This window comes from Trichechus manatus, unplaced genomic scaffold, assembly GCF_000243295.1.
Source record: "Trichechus manatus latirostris isolate Lorelei unplaced genomic scaffold, TriManLat1.0 scaffold00035, whole genome shotgun sequence".
Taxonomy (NCBI): domain Eukaryota; kingdom Metazoa; phylum Chordata; class Mammalia; order Sirenia; family Trichechidae; genus Trichechus; species Trichechus manatus.
In genome coordinates, this window is record NW_004443971.1 from 14,103,111 (window position 1) to 14,125,736 (window position 22,626).

The 22,626-nt window shown below is 53.1% G+C and overlaps 2 protein-coding genes across 6 annotated transcripts; both read left to right on the forward strand.

Moving 5' to 3' along the window:
- Positions 1-249: 249 nt before the first annotated feature.
- On the forward strand, positions 250-12,202 carry PTPN7 (protein tyrosine phosphatase non-receptor type 7). 5 transcript variants are annotated; one of them, XM_023730340.1, is made up of 10 exons: positions 250-316; positions 1,386-1,558; positions 2,086-2,269; positions 2,576-2,657; positions 4,415-4,491; positions 5,715-5,852; positions 6,243-6,353; positions 7,124-7,281; positions 8,974-9,087; positions 10,265-12,201. In XM_023730340.1, the coding sequence occupies exons 2-10, from the start codon at positions 1,437-1,439 to the stop codon at positions 10,356-10,358; spliced, it is 1,080 nt and encodes a 359-aa protein (XP_023586108.1). In that variant the 5' UTR covers positions 250-316; positions 1,386-1,436; the 3' UTR covers positions 10,359-12,201. The 5 variants fall into 5 exon arrangements, with proteins under 5 accessions (XP_023586108.1, XP_012410693.1, XP_023586109.1 ...); XM_012555239.2 differs by having other exon boundaries at positions 2,573-2,657; positions 10,265-12,200; XM_023730341.1 differs by lacking the exon at positions 10,265-12,201 and having other exon boundaries at positions 2,573-2,657; positions 8,974-9,091.
- A 1,375-nt stretch (positions 12,203-13,577) lies between these two features.
- ARL8A (ADP ribosylation factor like GTPase 8A) lies at positions 13,578-22,626 on the forward strand. The gene is made up of 7 exons (XM_004375287.1): positions 13,578-13,865; positions 18,502-18,582; positions 19,196-19,269; positions 20,375-20,468; positions 20,605-20,672; positions 20,912-20,982; positions 21,516-22,626. Exons 1-7 carry the CDS (start codon positions 13,743-13,745, stop codon positions 21,563-21,565), a joined length of 561 nt encoding a protein of 186 aa, XP_004375344.1. The 5' UTR covers positions 13,578-13,742; the 3' UTR covers positions 21,566-22,626.

A 22,626-nucleotide genomic window follows, 5' to 3' on the forward strand; every position in this document is an offset into this window, starting at 1 on the left:
CGGTTTGGGAACTCGGGAAACAGGGTGGTCAGGGAAGGCTCAGCCCCTCATCCATCCCCAGGGAGCAGGGCCTTGGCCCACGGCAAAGGTGCTGAGTGACTGTCATCCTGCCCCCAGATGGGCACAGGCAGGAACATCGACCCCTGGTGACAGCAGCAGCAGGCGCAGGAGGGCAGCGTGCAGCTGGGGTGTGCGTGGGTGGCAGCAAGGAGGGGCGGAGGGAGGAAGCTGGCTTCCTGAAGCCTTCTCAGCCCTCAAAGACAGACCGATAGACAGACAGCTGGCAAGAGGCAGCCTGGGGGACACAGCTGCTTCAGTGAGTACTGAGCGGGGGGAGTGGGAGTCCTTGAGGCTCTGAGGTGGCGTGAACCCTGGGGGAGACGGGAGGGCATCTCGGAGGAGGGGACGTGAGCGGGCTAGTTGGGTGCTCCGGTGCCTGGCCAGGGAATGGGTGCTGACATATCTGGTGGCCCTGCGCTGGGAGGGCGGGGAAGCTGCAGGGAGCTGCAAGGAGAGCAGACGCTCAACCGCCCCCTCCTGTTGTGGGAGAGCTTACCCCCCACATCTGCTCTGGTCAGCTCTGAGCCCTCACCTCAGGGCCTGCGGCCTTAGCTCCTCCAACACCTCCCTGCCCCCACTTGGTAGAGTAGCCCTGGAAGATGGGGATCGCCTCCCACGAGGAGATGGCGCAAACACCTTCATACCCCATATCGCCCCAAGCTGTCGTCTCACCATGCGCTGTCGCTCAAGGGCTTGGTGAGGCCATTTCCTGTGACGGTTACAGAGGCGGGAGCGGGGGGATGGGCAGGAGGAGGAAGGAAACACCCCCAGCCTACCTCCATGGACAGAGACCCCAGAAGCCAGCAATGAACTTGGGAGAGGAACTGCCCGCAGTTAGGAGCAGGCCCTGCTAGGGGCCCGCAGCCCTGAGTGCATGGGTCCCCAACTGGCTCCAACACTGCCGAGGCCTCAAATTCCTCATTCTGCAGGAGAAGGCACGCTGGCCAGACCTACAGGAGGTTTCCAGAGCTTTCTCCCCTCTGTCTATGTAGAGTACATATTTCGTATTTCCTCCCTTGCCTTCTCTCTCAGGCACCCAGCTTACAGCCTGGGTGTTCTGGGCCCTGGCCGTCCCTCCTCCCCTCTCTTCCTCCCTCTGGATTCTTTCCTATCTCCATCCACAATTCTACCCTTTATCTTGCCCTTCATCTAACCCCAGACTGTCCGCCACCCTGAGTCACACTGCAGAGACCCTGTTCTTCCCCTGGTGAAACTGAGGCCACTTTTTGGAGAACAGAAGACACCCCCAGTGAAAACAGAGGTGCCACGGGGCTTGGCCAATCAGGGAGGGCAGAGATCAGCAGCTGAGGGGCTATGTCTTTCAGGCAAACCCCATGGCTGAGTGAGCCTCCCCTGGGCCCCCCACCCATCTCAGCATGGTCCAGCCCTGTGGGGGGCGCTCCAGAGCACAGCCACCGACCGTGTATTTGGGGGCAGCCATGACCCAGCCTTTGCCCGACAAAGCGCCAGCCAAGAAGCATGTTAGGCTGCAGGAGAGGTAAGGTCTTTCCTGGAAGAGAGGGCCTTCCTGGCCTGGGACCCTTGGCTCCTCCCTCTCCTCCACCTTCTCTTCAGCTGACAGTGCAGAGGACCCTCAGTTGTTGACTCCACTCTGGAAAGGAAACCAACTGTGTTCATTTACATATTATTTTCATGTCTGGGGCCCGAGGTTTCATGTCAACCCTGCGCCTGCTTCCCAAACCCCAGGTTGGCTTAAGCAGCTCCTGGGGCAAAGCCTGGGGCCTCCTTGGGGCTGGATGTAGGTCTGAGCCTTACGGGTCTGGTGAGGAGTAGGAAGCGGTGGGCAACTGGGGAGAGCAACTGGCTTCAACCCTGCACTGTCCTGGGGGCAGCTGATGGGGGAAGAGGGCAGCAGCAGTGGCCTGAGCCCTTGAACTCATTCAGCCTCTGGGCCCGGGGAAAGACAAGGAGCGGCCCACTCAAATGCACCCTGTAACAATAATAATAGTAAGAAGAACAAATATTTTCGGGCGCTTACTGGGCAGTGGTTGGCTGTGCCTGCAGGCGGGGCTCCAACATAGCTCTGATGCTGGACGTGAGGTCCCTGGGGGCCGTGGAGCCCATCTGCTCGGTGAACACGCCCCGGGAAGCCACCCTCCACTATCTGCGCACGGCTGGGCACCCCCTCTCACGCTGGGCCCTGCAGCACCAGCCACCCAGCCCCAGACAGCTGGAGGAGGAATTCATGGTAAGAACTTGGGGTACCCTCTAAGTCATCCTGCCCTTCTAAGTCAGAGGCAGTCAGCTGGCACCATTCTATCATGGATACCACAGACATGTCCCCTCTTTGGGCCCCTTAGGAAAGACAGCCCCAGGGCTCTGGGGAGGAGGCTGGCCCCTGCTTCCTCTTCTGCCCTCCACCCCATCCCGACCTACATACTGATGCCAGGAAGGAATGGGCCAGGGTCCCAACTCTACTAGAAAAGGATGGAGGGGAGAAAAGGAGGCTAGGAGGGGTATCAACTATTCTCTCATCTCCTCCCCCTGCCAGAAGATCCCCTCGAACTTTGTCAATCCTGAAGAGCTAGACATCCCAGGCCACGCCTCTAAGGACCGATACAAGACCATCTTGCCAAGTAAGGACTGTGGTAGGGATCAAGGGTGATGGGCATTGTCCCAGGGGCTGGCGAAGTTCAGAAGGCAAGATGCATGGCCTCAGCCAGGTGTCAGCCAGGGGACATCTCCTTTCAGCAGAGGAACACCACACCCCAGCTGGGGGATGAAGGGGTCATAGTCACAACAACAACAACGACGCGGTTAATGTTTGTAGATGCTTACAGCGGGCCGTGCCCTTCTATAAGTCCTCCCTATTGACTTGTTTCTCACATTAACCCCCTGACATTGGTCCTAGAGTATTGTTTTCCTCGTTTTACAAATAAGGAAACCGAGGCGCAGGGAAATTGCATACCTTGCCCAAGGTCACACAGCTAGTTGCACCAAACCTTCCTCCTCGTCTTCACTCCATGTAGGAAAAGCCCAGCAAAGGCTTGCAATGAAAGAGGCACTGTTAGGACGGGTCCCAGAGAGAGAGTTGTGAGGAAACTCAGAATGCATGCAGGGCAGTGACTAGCAAGAGGGCAGTGACAAGGTTGGGGACAGAGGACGCTGCACTGCCGGGACTTGACCTCACAAGCTCCACAGACCCTGGGCTGAGCACTTCCTATTTTTCAGAGGCAGGTATGAAGCCCTCTGACCACGAGGTCCTTGGAGATTCTCCCTCACTGCCCTTATCCCCACCAACCAAAACGAGTTGCGGTTGAGTCGACTCCAGCTGATGGCAACCCCATGCGTGTCGGAGCAGAACTGTGCTCCATAGGGTTTTCAATGGCTGATTTTTCAGGAGTATATTGCCAGACCTTTCTTTCAATATGCCTCTGGGTGAACTCAAACCTCCAACCTTTCAGATAGCAGCAGAGCGCGTTAACCATTTGCACAACCCAGGGATTTCCCTACCCCACACAGCAGCCTTATCTGCCCAGCCCATCTCTGGCAGTTTCCAGTCTCGCGGCCGGAGCTCAGCCTGAGTGCTCTGCTCCTGCCCGTGCTAACCCTGCCAGCGTCCCAGTGTGCCCTCTGCCTGCATGGACGGTCAAGGGGCCATTATCACTCATTGAAGAGGGAGGGGAGGCAGCCCTTACTCTTGGCCTAATTCCAACCAGCTCTCCAACCACCAGAGAGGGGAGAGGTCCCTCTGCCCGAGATTTCCCTTCGGGTTCCCTCCGTTCAGAACCAGGCTGGCTCAGGGGGATTGAGAGTCTCCCCTGCTTTCCTCACAAGCTAGCTTCTTCATTCCTGCTTGGGTTAGACTTGAAGAAACCCCCTCTGAGCTAGAGGGAGGGGCTGGCACCCTCAGTCAGTGGTGGGCTGAATGAAACCAGGGTTTAGTCCCACTTCGCCAATGTGTAACCTTACACAAGTCACTTATCTAAACCCCATATTCACCACCAGAAAAAAATGCTTCCTCTACCACATCTCTTTTTCTGTGTCTGTTGCTACAATTCCACTCCACGCCATTACTGATCTCAAGGCTAGACTGTTACATTAATCTCATTTGGTCTTTCCTGCTCCTTTCCCTTTCCTCTTTGGTCCATTCTACACGGCACCACCCAGCTGACCTTCCCAAATTATTGCTTTGATCATGTCACTCTACTGCTCAAAAACATTCTGTGGCTCTCTGTTGTCTATGTGTCAAACAATTCAGTGGGTCTCAGCCACCTTCTATATACAAGGTACTGGGACAAGCACTGGAACTCTCCTCTTTCTGATCCTGTTGGGAGTCTGCATTAGCTGGTCACCTTTGGACCTCTGACTTCTGCTGGTTTTTACTTCCTAGATCCCCAGAGCCGTGTCTGCCTAGGCCGGGCACAGAACCAAGATAATGGAGACTACATCAATGCCAACTACATCCGAGTGAGTTGGCCTGGCTGCGGGTGGCCGTGTGGGGAGTTGGGGGCCTGCGTGGTCCAGCTGTGGCTGCGTGGTTCTGGTGTCTGGGTTTCCTTCCCTGCTCCGTCTCACTCCTGCCATAGCCCTGCTGAGCTGGGATGCTGAAGAGGCCCGGGACACCAACCTAGAAAACACAGCACATGTTAAACAATTTTGAAAAGAAGAGACCACTAAGTCTCTTTAACCCACCCTATCACCCCATCTCCTCCACAGCCAACCCTCTAAACGTGGCAGGGAGATGGCATTGCTGAACCCAGTCCCTGGCTTCTTGAGAGCTAATGGCTCTGGGGTCGGCCTGGGAGATACCAGCATAATTGGGAGCTCTCAGCTGTCTTTTTTTTCTTTCTGGCCTTAACTGCCTTAAGTAGCCCCTCCTTTGTGGAGATGGTGTCAAGTCATAGGACCCAGAAGCAAGGTGGGCTGTCTATCCCTGGCTTCTCATCTCTATTGGCCCTAAATAGACGTAAAAGCAGCGCTCTCTAGTGGCCTAAAGTGGGTAGGACAGTGATTGGGCGTGCAGAGAGGTGAAACACGGTCAGCCAGAGGTGCCGTGGGAGAACGTGGTCTCCCATTCGCCAGCCGAACCTGGGGGACCAGCGGTCGGATTTCACCACCATCTTGTGGAGCTAAAAGCTGAGGATGCTGAAAGGGAGAAAGAATTGCTAAGGACAGTACACTACATTTTGCTACTAAATATATAAAAGTAATATGTAAAAGTGAAACATTCATTTGACAAATACTTCTGAACACTGTTTTTTTTTTTGCTGGTGTTTTGGATGAGTAGAAAGAAGAAAGGGAGCAACAGGACAAACATTTATAGAGCACCTACTATATGCCAGACTCTCAATAACCCACATCACGTTCTTGCAAGGTAGAAACTACGATGCTCAATTTACAGATGAGAAAACTGAGGCTTAAAAAGGCCAAGTAACTTGCTTATAATCATACAGCTAGTAAACAGCAAAACGGGTATTTAACCTAAATGTTCCTCACACCAGAGCCCGTGTCCTTTCCACCGCGTGGCGTCTGTGTGTGTGCGTGCATGTGTGTGTATATGTGCACACATGTGTGCATGTGTGTGCTCACTGACTTCAGCCTGATCCTAGGACCTGCAGGGTCTGGGATTCCCTCTAAGCTCTACGCTCACTGCTCTGCCCACCCCTTCTCACGTGTGTCTACCTCCCCAGGGCTATGACGGGCAGGAGAAGGTCTACATTGCAACCCAGGGCCCCATGCCCAACACGGTGGCGGACTTCTGGGAGATGGTGTGGCAAGAAGAAGTGTCCCTCATTGTCATGCTCACTCAGCTCCGAGAAGGCAAGGAGGTAGGAGGCAGAGCCACAGTCCTTGACGAACCCAGAAAAGGCTACACCCTACACCACCACACACACACGCCTACCCAGGGCAACTCAGGACCAAGGGTTCCCCCAGGAGCTGAAAATACCTATAGCCAGCCCAGCACATGCCTCTCAGAAAGGTTTGTGAGACCCACCCCATGGAGACTGTCCACCGTCAGAAGTGGGATGAGGTGGGCACTTTGTCCACAGGTGTCAAGCTCAGGAGACCCAGGCCCCCGCTGCTTACCCAGGCAGTGTCCAGCCCCTCCAATTGAGGTAGAAAATGGAGAGGGGTACCATGCCCCTTTCTACTGCCCCAGCCCCTGCTCCAGCTGATAGACCCTTCCCCCTTCTGACTCCCAGCTCCCTTCCTCCTAGAAATGTGTCCACTACTGGCCCACAGAAGAGGAAATTTATGGACCCTTCCAGATCCGCATCCAGGACATGAAGGAGCGCCCAGAATACACTGTGCGGCAGCTCACCATCCAGGTACCACCCTCTGGGGCCAGGACTGTTCCCCAGGGAAGGTGGGCCACCCCTAGCATCTCTGGACATCAGGCCCGAGTCAGTGGCACTGACAGCCCATGCTGAATGGTCCAGGTGAGAAGAGGTAGGGCGTCCAGGAATCATGCTGAAGGAGTGACAGGAGGTTGAAAGAGATGTATAATAAACGTGCTTTAAAAATGCCTTCTATTACTGTATGATGTTTTACATTTTTCAAAGCATTTATCTATCAACTCATTGGGAGTCCCTGGGTGTAGCAAACGGTTAAGGGCTCGGCTACTAACTAAAAGGTTGGTGCCTCAGAAGAAAGACCCGATAATCTGCCTCCAAAAGATCCCAGCCATTGAAAACCCTGTGGAGCACAGTTCTACTCTGAAACACCTGGGGTCGCCATGAGTTGGAATCAGCTTAACGGCAACTGATTTATCAACTCATTATCCTCAAAGCATCCTGTGAAGTAAACCAGTAAGATAAAGGTGAAAAAAATGAGGTTAAAGGACTCACTCAAAGTCAAGCACTTGTTAAGAGGCAGAGCCAGGACTTGAACTTGAGTCTTTTCTGTCTTCCTGGACAATACTCCTTCCTAGCATTTCGGAGGAGACAGTGGTGGAGTATAAGCAAGAAAAGAGCTGATCTTCCCTGTTGCTGGTTGATGAATTCCCCACAGAGTAATTCCAGCCCTTGGCCTCCTCTGCACCAGAGAAGGCAGGCAGTGCCCCCACCCTGACCTGGTTCCCACACTTGTCCCATCCCAGTACCAGGAGAAGTGCCGGTCAGTGAAGCATGTCCTCTTCTCAGCCTGGCCTGACCACCAGACCCCAGAGTCGGCTGGGCCTCTGCTGCGTCTGGTGGCTGAGGTGGAAGAGAGCCCAGAGACAGCTGCTAACACCGGGCCCATAGTGGTCCACTGCAGGTACGTGGCCCTCCCTCCATGGCAGCCCCTTTACCACAGCCCCCTGCCCTTCCTAAGCGTCCAGCAGGCCCAGCTCTTACTTGGACAGGAATCTCTAGGTCACTCAGCCAGTGCTTTGTTCCTATGATCTCTTTTGTGCAGAGCCCAGACAGCTGGGCTGGACACCTAGGCCCAATTCAGAGAGAGGATGGACTATCAGGTAGCACCTAGTCTGCTGGGGAAGGAGATAAACATAGTCTCTACTGTTGAGGAGCTCATTTATTCATTCAACAAATATTTCTCAAAAACCGATTTGTTTCAGGCACAGTGTTAGGTGCCAGGGAGAGAGCCATGAGCATTTGGTTTCTGCCCTTACACTGGCTCACTGTGTGGTGGGGAAAACAGCAGATTAAACAATTAAATGCACCACAGCATGATGAGAGCTATGATGGGGGTAGTGCAGGGAGCACAGAACCAGATTGCCTAACCCAGACTTTGGCCAGAGAAGATGTTCCAGGAGAAAGGACATCTAGGATAAGTTAAGACCCAAAGGATGAATTAGCCAAGTGAAGAGGGAAAAGGGGAAGTCTTCCAGGAAGATGGAGTGTTCCAGACAGATGGAACAGCATGTGCAAAGCCCCAGGGATAAAAAAAAACATGATGCATTGAGGACAGCAGAGTTAGAGAACGGATCCTGGAGGTCACGTAGGGGATAGTGATGAGGGACAAAGCTGAAAAGTAAGCGAAGGCCAGGTAGTGAGGGGCCTTGTAGGACTGGCTAAGAAGCTTGGATTTGCTATTTAAAAGCAATATTAGGACAGCAGAGTGAAAAGTGGATGGGGCTGGGGCGGAAGGTAATGCAGGTAGGGAGGGACCAGTGTCCCATGATGCAGGACAGACTTCAAACAAGGAGACCATTTGGGAGTGCATATCCTATAGGGTCGCTATGAGTCAGAATCGACTTGATGGCAATGGGTTTTTGTTTTGTTTTTTATATTTTTATCCTAGATAAAACAGAACAGAGAGACAAATACAAAGAGGGAGCTCATAAGCCCATCCAGGGGTGGTACCTCAACCCAGGTCTGGGAGGTCATTAGTGGCTTCTAACAGGGGCTCACACAAGAAGACTTCCTAGAGAAGGGAAGGCCAGAGAGGGGTTTGGAAATAAAGAAAAGGCCAGGATAGAGTGGCTTAGAGAGAGGAGGACTGGGGGAAGGACAGAGGGGGGAAACAGAAAGGGCTGAGCGTAAGCGTAAGTTGTGGAAGATGAGCCTGAGCTGGGAGGAAGTCACGGTTAGATAAGGCGGGCTCAAGGGTCAGTAAGTGAACAAATGAGAGACTGTCAGTTGGAAACCACTATAGTCTGCCAAGCAGAAGACAGCTCATCAAAAAGGCCACAGGAACAAGAGGGTGTCCTGGAACAGGCTTAGAGTGAGGCTGGTACGAAATGTAAACTCCTCTAGTGCCAGCTATAACCTGTCTCCATCAGGGCCCCCAAGGGGTCCAGAAACCTGCAAGGTATTGCTACTTTCTTCCATCCCCATGCCCCCACCCCCAAAATAGAGTGCCCTTGGGTCCCATTGCTTTCTCCATAATTGGGGCCTGGCCTCCATGTTCCCTGGTCACCTGGCTTCCATATTGCCTGGTCACCTGGCCTCCACGTTCCCTGGTCACCTGTGACCCCCGCCACCCTTTCTCCCTGCCTATGTCCAGTGCAGGGATTGGCCGCACTGGCTGCTTCATCGCCACCAGAATTGGCTGCCAGCAGCTGAGGGCCAGAGGAGAAGTGGACATTCTGGGCATCGTGTGCCAACTGCGGCTGGACAGGTAGGTCCATGGATGTACATAGCAGAGGCGTAGCAAGGGTGGGGGGGCAGAGGTGGACACTTGCCCCTGGGCACAAGTCCAAGCGGGCACCAGACAAGCCATGGAATGACATTCTGAGGCGCCACAGGTATGAAAGGCGCCTGACTGAGGCAGTGGACCAGAGAGGGAGGTGTTTCTGCGGACTACTCGCCCTATTGATCTCTAGTCATCTCAAAACTGGGAGGGGCGCAATCTATAGCTTGCCCCTGGGCACTCGTTACCCTCGCTACACCTCTGGTAAATAGGACCAACAACAGTACCTTTAAACAGTGGCGCTGGTGCCTACTGGGTGTTGGAGCTCATACAGACACATCGCTATCAAGCACTTCCTGAGAGAAAGGAAGGGGCCCCTTTGCGAAAGAGCTGTTTATTTTCCAACTAACACCCAAGAAATAAATCTCTATCTGGAATTTTAGCTTGGGAGGCTAAAATTAAATACGATACTCTATGGATTTACCCTGAGCCTTCAAAAAAAAATTATTTTTTTCCAAATTCCCTACTCAGGAGAAAGCTGGAAGAATAAGGGTATGGTTAGTTCTCGATACTAAGCAGTCACAGGTAATGGACTGAAGATCACCGGGTTTGGAGACAGATGACCAAGGTTCAAATTCTGACTTGTAGCTTACTGAGCTGTCAGTACATTTCTCTAGGCCCCTATTTCTTTTAACTAGAGAGAGATAATGACCCCTTCCCCAGAGAGTTGCTGTAAGGAATGACTTAACTTACGTTAGAGTGTTTTGGAAAATGGGACCTACATTACAAATACATGGGGTTACTAGTTTTACTTTTAAGACTGGTAGAAAGAAGATAACTTGGGGCTCAGGAATATTCCTGGCCTAGCCTGAGAAATCTGAGACCTGGTTCTGCCCAGGAAATGAGTGGACAAGGGAGGGCCAGTGGGGAGCATGTTCTCCTTAGTATCCAGCCACCAGCTCAGCCCTGAGTAAGGGTCAGAGGGGCTTCCCTCATGGGGAGAGATATGAGGGGCAGCAAGGAGTAAGAAGTAGAGAGGACGGATACATGTGAAAAAGCCGATGTTTTCTCTGGAAAAGTCAAGACTTTTCCCCATAGAACTACAAGCCATTTAGCAAACCCTCTGACCCTCCTTGACTCATGGTCTGTTTGTTTCTCCCGGCAGAGGGGGGATGATCCAGACCACGGAGCAATACCAGTTCCTGCACCACACTTTGGCCCTGTATGCGGCCCAGCTGCCCGAGGAGTCCAGCCCCTGACCCCTCCCACCCTCCACCAGCCCAGGTGCCAACTTTCCTTCAAACCTCAGAAAGTGGGTCTCAGGAAAGTAGACTGTGTGACCTGGGGCACCTCTGGGTGGGCATGAAGAACAAATGCATCTTCAGCGAGCTCTTGCAGCCACAGGAAGCTTCATCAGCAAGATGAGGGGCCAGACTCCAGGTCTTCAACACTGGCCGCTCCTCAGTTTTCTCTAGTGCCTCCAAGCAGACGATGGCGGGGACCTCCCATGTCTCTCTGAACTTAAAGATACGAGCTGGCACTTACGACAAACCTGAGAAAGAAGTCCAGGTGTCTGGTCTTCTCTTTGTGAGCTTCAGTCTGCTCGTCTATAACATGGACATTAAGTGCTCTGCTGCCATACAAGGAAGCAATCAGAGAAGTTCCTAGAAGCCATTCCCTTCCTGTGACTGGCAAGAGGGTGATTCAAGAGCGTATTCCACCAGACCCTGCCCCTGCCCAAGCACAGGCCAGATGCAAGAGCTGGGAGAGTCTGGTCCTGACCTCAGTCAAGTGCTCAACATGCTAGCCTTGATTCCCTGCTCCCCCATTACCCATCTGTGAGGGCCAGACACCCACCAAACAGGACAAGGATCCAGATCATCCCTCCTTCCATACATGTGTACAAGGTGGCCAGGTCAAGCAATTGAAATCTCTGGGAAGAGAAAAGTTGGAGGTCCCCCTCAGAAGCCCAGAGCTGTAATTGCCAGCCACTCATCCCAACTACTCCCTAGAGAGGCCCCAGCATCCTCTGCCTTACTTCTATGACCTCAGATGATACCCTGGGCACTAAAGAAGTAAAAAAGAAAGAGGAGAAGAGACAAAGAACTTCGCCTGGTTTTAGACAACCAGCCCCCACCCCTACATTTGCAGATACCTAGAGAGCTTTCTCATCTTGATAAACAATCTGGGGTTTATGACCACTCCATGCAGATATGGGGGCTCAGACTGAACTGGGACCCCACATAGTCTGTTAACTCCCCTCATCCGTTTCAGCATCCATACAATTTCCAGGGTACCCCAGATCTATCTCAGGGCTGAAGTAGACATCCCAGGAAACTATTCAAATCCTTCACCCTCCTTGAGTCTAAGATGGCTGCCTCTGGGGATGAAGGTAAGGCGCCATTTCTCCCGGCACTCCGCCTCTGGGATCTGATTCTGCTGATACCAATTCTTCGTGGAAATCCCCAAGGAGCTAGATCCTGGAGAGAGCTGGGCTCCTTACTCATGACATCTCTTCTGAAGAATATGCAGTGTTAAAACTGAAGCTTAATTTTCTTAATGCTTCTGCTTGGCCTTACTGAGGAACTCCTCCTTCTTTACAGCCCTAGGAAGGGGGTCAACCCCTGTGAGAGGCACTTACAGTCTGTGCCAAGGAAGCTGGGTGGGAACCCCTTAAGTGCCTGATCTTACCCAGAGCTCAGACCCAGCCAGGAGGGAAGCTCCCCTCCATGTCGCTGTTGCCCCAACCCTGTTCCAGAACTTAGAGGGTACAAGCTCGGGAAAAGTAACCAAGTGGGAAAATAAAGACTTTTTGGATGACTGATTCATTCCTTCTCTCCATCTTCTTCTCAGGCCTTTGGGGCTTCTTTAAAGCAACAGGGAGAGTTAAGACTCCACAAACTAGGAACAGGCTACAGATATCTGTTCCTGGGATATGCCCCACTTGTAGCACTTTGAGGGGCACATAAGACAAAGTCAAGCTGGAGTCAGTTTAGGAAATAGAACGAAGGCCTACCCAAGGAGCTAGAGAGGAATTTATGAAGAGTCGAGGCTAAATGGTGGTGGAATAATCTGGAAAAGGACAGTGGTGATGGCTGCACAATACTATGAAAATATTCAATGTCACTGAATAGTACACGGAAAAACTGTTGAATTGGCAAATGTTTTGTTATATATATTTTTACCAAAACAATTGGAAAAAAAAAAAGAGTAGAGGCTAGAAAGATGGTGCTTAAGGAACCAAAATATTATACTTATGCAAGATTTTATGATTTCTCCACTTGGGCAAACTGTCTGATTGTCTAACTCTTGCTTGGAGTCCCTGGGTGGTGCCAACAGTTAATACACTTGGTTGCTAACTGAAAGGTTGGAGGTTCAAGTCCACCCAGAGATGCCTCAGAAGAAAGGCCTGGTGATCTACTTCCAAGAAATCAATCATTGAAAACCCTGTGGAGCACAGCTCTGCTCTTACACACATGGGGTCACCATGAGTCAGATTGCATGACAACTGGTTTTTTGGGTTTTTTTTTTTTTTAACTTTTGCTTAGGTTTGACAGATATGGTTGATAGGAATAGTTTATTCACCTTTGACTAAAACAACAGCCCACATGTGAGTGCATTTGAAAACCAAAATCTAAGGAGCACCTTAATTGCCCTGAAGTCTGGGACTAGCAGAGGGCCTGAGATGAGTCCCTGCCAGGCAGGCGAGGGGGTGCATCTTGGCAGGCCCTACACCACTCACCCTGTCTCCTCCTGAAAAAGACTTTGGTTTTTACCAAGACATGCCAACTTTTTTCTTTCCCACATATTTTCCTCGCTGGAAAGCCCCCACCAGGATTTTATCTGTTTCAATAGCATGGTGATAATAGTCAAAATCAGCATCAACTTCAAACATCTATACCGTGTTGAGCCAGGGACTTCCTAAACAAGTGGTCTGGGTAAATTGTGGTATACAAAACAAGATGGAGTATTAGAAGACCCAAATACGGTTGCTACTCTCCCCTGAGTACATTTTGAGAAGATGGAACTCAGTACCCAGTGATGCTCAGAGGCAAGGGTTCGGGGATCAAAACGACTCTATTTGCCTCCTTTTCATAGATATCTATTTTTGTGTCCTGGAAAGTAGGTGAACCACCTCTTCTTCAACCTGGAAACGCTCCTGCTTAACCGGGACCTCTCCCACCTCGGGCCACCACCCCTCTAAGGAAGGGGGTGCCAGTCAGGGCGCGGCTGCCAAGGAAGGGGAAAAGATAAAATTAGACCCCTTTCCTAAAATGCCCCCCTATGCCAGCTGCCAGTCAGTCTCGACCCCTGAAGCCCGTGGGTTCCCCGCCCAGCCCACCCGCTGGCCCCGGCCCCCTGGCTCCGGGCTAGGGAGGAGCGCGCGCGCGGGTGCGAGCAGGACCCGGCCCCGGCCGCGCGGGAGGGCGGTGGCAGCGGCGGAGGAGGAGGAGGGCACGGAAGCCACACCCATCGACGAGCGGATCCGGGGACCGCGAGTCGTCCGCCGCCGCGCTCCAACCTCCGCCCGCACCGAGCAGCGGGACCCGGGCCGCACCGGGGAGGGGCCGCTCCGGGCCGCAGCGCAAGGGCAGCGAGGGGCGACGGGGACCCGGCACCGGGCGGGGCCGGCGGCAGCGACCATGATCGCTTTGTTCAACAAGCTGCTGGACTGGTTTAAGGCCCTGTTCTGGAAGGAGGAGATGGAGCTCACGCTGGTCGGGCTGCAGTACTCGGGCAAGACCACCTTCGTCAACGTGATCGCGGTACGCGCGCGGGCCGAGGGTCGGGCCTGTCTACGCCCGCACAGCGCCCGGTTGAGCCGGGGTCGCCGCCTGGCATGGCCGGGCACCGCCGGGCGCCGGGCGGGGGAGGAGCGGGCCCGGGCGCTTGGGGCCTAGCACGGCCCGTGGGGGACCCGAGAGACGCGCGACCCGCTCTCCCGCCCCGGTCTGGAGAGCACGCTGGGGGCGGGAAGGGGGACAGGGAGACACGGCTGGTGCCCCGTGACTAGCTGGCACCGAGGGGGTCACGGGACAGGAGGGACCCGCTGCCCGCTGAGGCAGGCTTCCTCTGTCCCCCGTGCAAGGGGGCATGACGGGGCGAAAGTGCCTGGGCCTTCCCGCCCCCCATGCAGAGGGTCACAGGACGTGGCGGCCCATGCGGCTTGGGGCAGGGGCCTGGGCTAGCCAGCCCCACCCGAGGGTTTAAGACCTCCTTGCCGGAAGAGGAAGCCCCGGCCTTATTGAGGGGGAGGGGAGATGCCCCCTGGGGGTAGAGGTGTCAGCTGAGGCCCTTGGCTCAAGCCCAGACTCCTCCCCTGGACTCCCCGCATCCGGAGGGGTCTGGTTGGGGGCCCAGGGAGTATGGCATCATAAAGGGAGTTTGGAGGCTCCGCCTGGCCCCGAAGTTGCAGGAGGAGGTGCTCCCGACAAGAAAGGCAGAGTTAGAGGGGCATTTGCCCACTCTGGGGACACGGAAAGAGTGGCTCTGAGGACTTTGGGTGGTGAGGACTGAGGTTGGGGGTTGTAATGGAGTCTTTCAGTGCCAGGGGAGTGGTGGGGAAGGAGTTAAAAATCTAAAAGAAAAAAGGGGAAGATGCTCTGTATGGGTGTGTAAGCTGAGGCTGCAGTAATGGCTGCGGCCTGCATTCCAGAGCCCGGCTGGACTGGGCTGGAGGAAGGCTTGGGGCAGGGGCTAGGGCTGTCCAGGGACCTGGCCCAGTCCCAAAGCTGGGGTTTTTGGGAATTGGAAGCTGGCCAGATACTAGCCAAGAAGTCTGATGAGACAGGTCAGCCGAGGGAGCGTGGCAGCCAACCCAGGTGCCTCCCCCTGCCAGTGTAGTCCAGCCTCCTACAAGTCCCACATGCCACTGTGTCGGGCCTGAGGCAGGAGGGCAGAGGGAAGGCTGGAGAGGCAGGTGCCCCATGTCACTTGTCTGGGCACTGGCCGGCATTCCCAAACATGCTCTGCAGATGATACCTGCCTCCCTGGATGTTCATCTGACAGGGCACGATCTTTTAAGTAGATGCTGTTTTCTTTGACACAATGATTTCCCGAGTTAATGTGCACCCCTGAGCTCCGGCCCTGGGTCAGAGAGCCCCTGGTTAGACTGGGCGTTGACTTGGGCTAGTGGGCTCTGGCTCATAGCAGGAGCACAATGCCTAGATTCTGATCCTGGTTCTGCAGACCTGGTGGCTTAGCATCTAGGCATTTCAATCTGGGAGATGTCTCTGGGGTCAGGCTAAAATGTCTTGCTAAGTGCCCAGGGGAACTCTCCTGATGGAGCGTCACTGAAGCCATGCCTTGGATGGGGATCCACAGGTACCCGGGTGGGTTCAGTTTCCTGGTCCAGAGGCTGTCCCCTTAGATGCCATCCTTTTACAGGAGGGCCTCCTCTAGACTGGCATCGTATCCACAGAGTAGGGGGCTACGGCGGCTCAGGAACCGAATCCAAGCATCCCAAATTCCATTGCCAGGGTCAAGAGCTTCTGTGATGTATGGGGAAACTCCCCCTCTCCAACCCATGAATTCTGTTTTTGATGTTAGATTTGCCACTTCACCTGGCACATCCTAAGAAAGGTGCAGGCTAGATTTCCCCTCTTGCAAGAGGCTTCCCAAGAAACACCACCTCTGTGGGTGGAGTTCCAGCGCCAGCGTAATGACAGGGTTCTCAGGTCCTCCTGGGCTACCACACTGGTATTTCTGCCCACCGCGTGTGTAATCACACTAAACGGTCTTCCAGACAGAAATGAAGAGTCAGGACCCCTGGGCTCTGTTCCCATGCCCACCCCTGACTGTGTCGGTCATCTTCACCTGTTCGCTTGGCCTGTGTCTCAGCTTTTTCCCCATTCGGCTTTTTTCTGTTCACTATATGAGGTCTGGCTGTAAATAGAAATTGAGTTTAGTGTGTCTAGCTGCTCAGCAGGTTAATGTGAGCCGAAAAAATATATATCAAGAGATTTTATAATGCTTTTGACAACCTAAAACTGATCTTTTGAGTTCTGGAACAGTTGTGATGCTAACAAAGTGGGAGGTGGCAGGTTGCTGAAGAAAAACAAGAGGGTCATTTTCAAATATTTAAAAGTGTAAAAGATTGTCCTATGGAAGAACTAATGTTGGGCTCCCCACAGGGTAGACTTAGGAAGAAGGGATGGAGGTTATAGGAAGATGAGTTTTTGATTCATTATAAAGAACTTTGTGGTGGTTGGAGCTGACCCAAGTCTGGAGGTTGGACTAGATGACTTTCGAGGTTACTTCCAACCATAAATGAGAAGCTTGTGAGATCAGGAGGCATTAGCAGGGAAATTAAGGCATAACCTGCTTCCAGCTCAGCTTTGATTCACACTGAACAGGAAATACAGGTGCTGGGGAGCCTGGCTTCCTGATGGTTCTCCTTGCACCCCGCTTCGTTCGCCCAAGGGCAGATTTTGACGGGTGAGGCTTTTCGTTTCTTTGGGGGGCTGTGGGTCTTGTAGTTGCCGAAGAGCGCTGATGGTTCTGCAGGCCATGCTGAAACCATTGCCAGGGGCTTTATTCACCAGTCCCTAGGAGACCAGAACGCCTCCCCGTTTTACACTGGGAAACCAGAGAGGCTCCCCCATGATGAGGGATAAACAAGAACTGGGCTTCCTTCCTCAGACTCTGTGTTCTTCATCAGCCCGGAGGGGGATGGAGTATACTTCAGTCAGCGGGTGCCCCCCCCCCCCCGTCCTGGCACCCTGCTGGGGCCTGGGTGATTGTACCACATCTGATTCTCCTTACTTAGCCAGAGAAGCATCCTCCACTCACTCTCCCTTGGTGACTCCTAACTTTGGGGGGGCTCTTGGACTCTTCTGATAATCTGATAAAAGTTATGGATCCTTTCCCCAGAAAAGTGGACATATGAACTAATTTGCACACACAAATTGTGTACCGTTTCAGGGGATTCAGGGAACCTCAGAAGCCTATCTGTGGACCCCAGGTTAGGAACCCCTGCTCCACCCTGACACTGGGCCTCGGTCATGGGTACCCAGTTGTCACATCATCCTAGGGCCTTGGTGAATGGGCTGAGAGATTCCTACAGATAAATGGGCACCAGTGCACCTTCATTCAGAGGGGATCTCGGGGGTCTTCATTCAGACTTGCAGGCTCTGAATAAGAATCGGTCATCTCCTACACCTTGCCTAATAGTGAGGGCCCTGACCTCTTTCGTGTGACCCAGGTAAATTATTCCTAACACCTGGTAAAAGAAAAGGGCATAGTATAGGGACGCGGCTGTCACCTCAGGTTCAGGGTGAAGTGAGCCCATCTCCTTCAGCCTGCTTCTTAGGGATAAGCAGAAGTGTCCTCCTACATGTCAACATGAGCGTGACCTTGGAGGGAGTTTGGTCTGGCCTTACTGGAGGACTGTGACTAATTTAGAAGAATCTAGAGACCTTGGAGACAATTTAGAGATGAGATGTAAAAATTACTAGAATTTGAAAACAGGTTATGGGAAATGAAATGATAGGAAGCCCCCAGTTTTTCGGCAAACACTTACTAATGCTATTAATAAAGTCCTCCTTCCTCTTGCCAAGAAGATCTCAGTGTAGCACAAAGACAGGTGAGTAAAAGATAATACGGAGTTGGGATTATCCATCCTAACAAATGGAGTATAGTACAAATAAACCAAAACAGTGGGTGATCCAGAAATTGCTGGGTGTGTGTGTGGCATTTTGGGAGGTGGCAGATTTATCTAACTTGAGTATTTAATAACCAAACCAGTTGCCGTCAAGTCAGCTCTGACTCACAGCGACCCCATGTGTGTCAGAGCAGAACTGTGCGCCACAGGGTTTTCAGTGACTGATTTTTTGGAAGTAGACTGCCAGACCTTTCTTCCAAAGTGCCTCTGGATAGACTTGAACTTCCAACCTTCTGGTTAGCAGTCAAGTGCATTAACCATTTGCACCACCCAGAGACTCCTGAATATTTACTACTAGTTTGAAAATAAGTCTGGTTTCCTTGAGATCACCCTTGACTGATAGGCGGCGACCTGTTGGGGTTTTTTTTGCTGGGAGGCAGTTCTTGTTCCTCTCCACTAAAGACTAAATACGTAAAGGGGTTTCTGTTACAAGAGAAGAGACTCCTTAGGGGGCGTTTTCTCCCAGTCTAGGCTCAGAGACTGAAATTACCTGAAGAAGATGGGCCTCTTCATGGGAGATCTTCAGGTGTGGGGTGGACACCTGGGGTGGTTACAGCCCAGTCCTGCCTGTAAGCAGGGGATTTGAGGAGATGGCCTGGTGATACCCCTAGCTGAAAAGTCTGAGGAGCTGTGGCCAGTCTCTCCATTGTCCTTGCAGCCTCTCGGTCTGTGACTCTCAGGGAGGGCAGCTGGGTCCTGTCTCTCTTTGCACCTTTACCAACTCAGACTCTTCCTTGTAGTCAGGACAGTTCAATGAGGACATGATCCCCACTGTGGGTTTCAACATGCGCAAAATCACCAAAGGGAATGTGACCATCAAGGTGAGTGGCCGGAGGGCACAGGTTAGGAGACTGCAGAGGACCATGTGTGTGTCTGTGTGTGTGTGCGTGTGTCTGTGTGTGTGTGTTTTGGGGTGGGGGACCCAGGAGGGCCGATGTTGAGAGGGCCCAGAAGAAGTTGGGGAAGGGCAGTCTGAGACCCCTGGGAGGAGGAACCTAAAGGAAAGCAGAGGCTTGGGTTCAATTCTTACGTAGCTGGGAAAAGAGAACAGAAAACTTCAGAGGTAGTCAGCAGGGTATGGAGAGAGAGAAGAAGTGGAGAGAAAGGGGAATCTCCTGGGTTGGGGGTTGGGAAAGATGAGGGGAGTAGGGCAGAGTAACCGGTTGCCACCAAGTCAACTCCAACTCATGGAGACCCCATGTGTATCAGAGTAGAACTATGCTCCTTAGGGTTTTCAATGGCTGATTTTTCAGTAGATCACCAGGCCTTTCTTCTGAGGCACTTCTGGGTGGACTCGAACATCCAGCCTTTTAGTTAGCAGCCAAGTGCATTAACTGTTGGCCATTTGCACTATCCAGGGACTCCAGGGTAGGGTAGGAGCGGGTACTTGGGAGCCTGCCTGCTGCTGAGGCACCTGTCCCTCTTCTTCCTCAGCTCTGGGACATTGGGGGACAGCCCCGTTTCCGCAGCATGTGGGAGCGCTACTGCCGAGGAGTGAGTGCCATTGTGTAAGTGTGGGGGCAGGGCAGGGGCCCGCAGGACTCCTCCACCTTCCCTGGTTTCCCCCCAGCCTTCCTACCTACAAGGACCTCGGAGGCCCAGAGTTGGATGCGTCATAATCCTTGGTCCATGGCACACCATCCATGCATGGCCTGCCTGCCTTTTGTTTGCTGCTTGTTTCTGATCTAACAAATTCCCTGGCACACACCATCCAGTCTAAGACCCAGAGCGTCAGCAATAACAGGATGTACCTATGCCCCTTCTCATCTCCCTGCCTCCCGGCAACCCAAGGTCACCAAAAGCAAAAACCACACCCATTGCCATTGAGTCCGTTCTGCCCCATAGGGTTTCCAAGGCTGTAATCTTTACAGAAGCAGATTTCCGGTTCTTTCTCCCAGGAAGCGGCTGGTGGGTTCCAGCTGCTGACCTTTCAGTTAGCAGCCGAGCGCTTAACCACTGCACCACCAGGGCTCCTCCAAGGTCATCACTACCCTGAATTCTGTGGAGTTTAAATGACTCATTCCCTTGCTTTTTAAAAACAGTTTTGTCCTGCATAAACCAAAAAACCAAACCTGTTGCCATTGAGTCAATTTTGACTCATAGCAACTGTATAGGACAGTAGAACTGTCCCATAGGGCTTCCAAGGAGCAGCTGGTGGATATGAACTGCCGACCTTCTGGTTAGTAGCCTGCGCTCTTAACCACTGCGCCCCCATATGTGTGCCCAAATAGTAGATTGTTTATTATTATTTTTTAACTTGATTTAAAAAAAGTTATCTTGCTGCAAGAAAACCTTCTAGGACTTGCTTTTGCTTTTTTCACTCAACCTTGTCTAGTCTTCCCATGAAAACATAAGTGGGCCACTTTGGGAGGGATTGATGGCTAATCCTTAAAGGGCCCAAACTTTGCTATGCAAGTAACAGCTTGCCCAGAGCAGGACTTCAGAGGACAGGATAATAGCAGCCCCAGGGTCCCTGTGGCTTTTCACTGCCATCAACTCAGAAAACTTTCGTGGAGCAAGATGTTTGCCTCCTCCAGGCAGCAGCCTCTCTCCTCCCTTCCCACTCGCAGCCTGTGGTGTCAGCGTGCTGCTTCTCCCCCTGCCTTCCCCCAGGTACATGGTGGATGCTGCTGACCAGGAGAAGATTGAGGCCTCCAAGAATGAGCTCCACAACCTACTGGACAAGCCTCAGCTGCAGGGCATCCCGGTCAGTGAGCCGGAGGGAGGGGAAGGCACTGCAGCGCTGGGGAGAGGAAATGGGGGATTTTGAGAAGGTAGCCCACCACCTGACAACCCTGGACATAGGTGCTTCATACCTAATCCTTGTCCTCCCTTCTCTGTAGGTCTTAGTCCTGGGTAACAAGCGAGACCTCCCAGGAGCACTGGATGAGAAGGAGTTGATTGAAAAAATGTGAGTTTTGGCGGCTCTTCTGCACACTTCCTGCTCGCCAAATTCCCCAGCCACCAGACCTGAAGGCTGGGCTTGTTGCTGTGCTCACTGTTGACCACACGGTGGCAGTAGAGCCCACCTTTCTAGGCACCTCCCCCTCCCCGTTGCAGCCCCTTAGTCAGGAATGGCCCTGGTCCGCCCTAGCCCCAGCCCCACTGAGCAGTCCTTGCCTCAGCAGACTCTACTCTGGTTTCTCCCAGGAATCTGTCTGCCATCCAGGACCGAGAGATCTGCTGCTACTCCATCTCCTGCAAAGAAAAGGACAACATTGGTACGTGGGTTTGGGAGAGTTGCTAGCATTCTGGGGAGTAACCATGGGGAAGGGGAGGAGGGTAGGGGCAGTTCTGGGTGTTTTAGCCTAGTGGCCCCCAAAAGGTTCTCACTCTACAACTTTCCTTTGAACCCAAAGCTCTGTGGTTCTTCTGGCATGGAACAGATAGCCAGGCGCAGATTCTGAGCATTAAACCTGCTCTGCCGTCGACTGGTGTGCTCTTGGGCAATTCACTCCCCTCCCTGGGCTCACTTCCTCACCTGTAAAATTAGGGGGTTGGACCAGGTGACTCCCAGGCCCCTCCTGTGACAGCCTGTGGCTGTGTCTTTCCATGTCCAGTCTCCGCTGCCACCCGTCACCTGATTGGGGTTGTTTGGAGCTTGATAGCTTGGGCTTTTGCTGCCTTAGCGTTGAGCCCGGACCGCATTAGTGGAAGGGCTGGGCTTACCACCACGCCCTGGGAGGGTCTCTGGATCTTCCCACTGTGCCCAGCACATGAAGGCCTTGTAACCATCTCTCCTGTCCCCCGCCAGACATCACCCTACAGTGGCTTATTCAACACTCAAAGTCGCGGAGAAGCTGAGACTGCGGCCCTCCCCCTCGGACCAGGACCAGGGATCGTGGTCATCCAAACCTGAAGCCGAGCTCCCCGCCCACCCCTGTTGCCTCCCTAAGCCTGCCCTCCCTCATTCAGTGTGGGGAGGGGCCCTCTGGGGATCCCAGAGTCCTGTTCTGCTGAGGTTTGAACTCCTGTTTTTATTGTAAAATAAACTGCCCCCCATTCGGGTCCCCTAACCTCTCACCCTTCCCTTCTCCCTTTGTCCCTTTACCAGCCCTGCGTCCCTCCCCTCTCAACTGCCCCAGCCCCAGAGCCTCTGCCCTCCTCTCTCTCCCCTGCCCCTCGCCCCTGCCCCTCGCCTACTCCTCCCTACTCAACACTCTTCTGTTGTTGTCCTGTGTGTACAGTATATATATGTATATATATTTTAATTTTTTAATTTAAGCAAAGACTAAAATCAGCCATTTGATGCTGCAGGGGCTGGTCAGGATCTGGGAGGGGGGCATTCTGGAGAGAAGGAGAGAGATGCAGGGTGGGCTTAGGGCAAGTTCAGATGAGGAAAGGTGGAGCTGGCAGGTGGGGCAGGTACCAGCCTGGGCACTGGTGGCCGTCCCCACGTCCCGCTGGTTTCCACCTCTCAGTCTGGCCTGTCCCTGCAGGGCTGGAATGCCACAGGCTGCCGGGAGCCTCCAGAGGCACCTCCTCTGTCCCAGCCTTGGTAGGGCCGCCAGGCACACCCAGGTGCCGAGACCACCAGGCCTGAGGAGCAGGAAGCCAGTGTCCCTGCAGCCCCGGCAGCCCCCATCCTGCCCCGCCCCATCGCCCTCCCTCCACGGCCCACCTCATTTTCTGTTCTCATTTTGCAGAGTTGCACAAGGAGAGAACTCAGCATGGGGGGTTGGTTCTTTGGGTTTCGTTTTTTTGTTTGTTTAATTTAATGATTTGTAAAGTGATGTTCCTATTCCTTTTTTTATACTTTTCAGCTCATATTTAACATCTGTTTGGAAAATGATTCTTGTAACTGTACATTTTTTGGCCTCCTGATAATAACAACAACAAAAATAAATTACCAATTTTGTGTTGGG

What these genes read in the sequence shown, in the direction of transcription:
- PTPN7 (XM_012555239.2), top strand. Translation starts at nt 1,437, where the DNA reads ATGGTCCAGCCCTGTGGGGGGCGCTCCAGAGCACAGCCACCGACCGTG. An exon ending in CATGTTAGGCTGCAGGAGAG is followed by an intron (nt 1,559 to 2,085) that starts GTAAGGTCTTTC and finishes CTGTGCCTGCAG; the next exon opens with GCGGGGCTCCAACATAGCTC. An exon ending in AGCTCCGAGAAGGCAAGGAG is followed by an intron (nt 5,853 to 6,242) that starts GTAGGAGGCAGA and finishes CCTTCCTCCTAG; the next exon opens with AAATGTGTCCACTACTGGCC.
- ARL8A (XM_004375287.1), top strand. Translation starts at nt 13,743, where the DNA reads ATGATCGCTTTGTTCAACAAGCTGCTGGACTGGTTTAAGGCCCTGTTC. An exon ending in CCTTCGTCAACGTGATCGCG is followed by an intron (nt 13,866 to 18,501) that starts GTACGCGCGCGG and finishes TCTTCCTTGTAG; the next exon opens with TCAGGACAGTTCAATGAGGA. An exon ending in CGAGGAGTGAGTGCCATTGT is followed by an intron (nt 19,270 to 20,374) that starts GTAAGTGTGGGG and finishes GCCTTCCCCCAG; the next exon opens with GTACATGGTGGATGCTGCTG.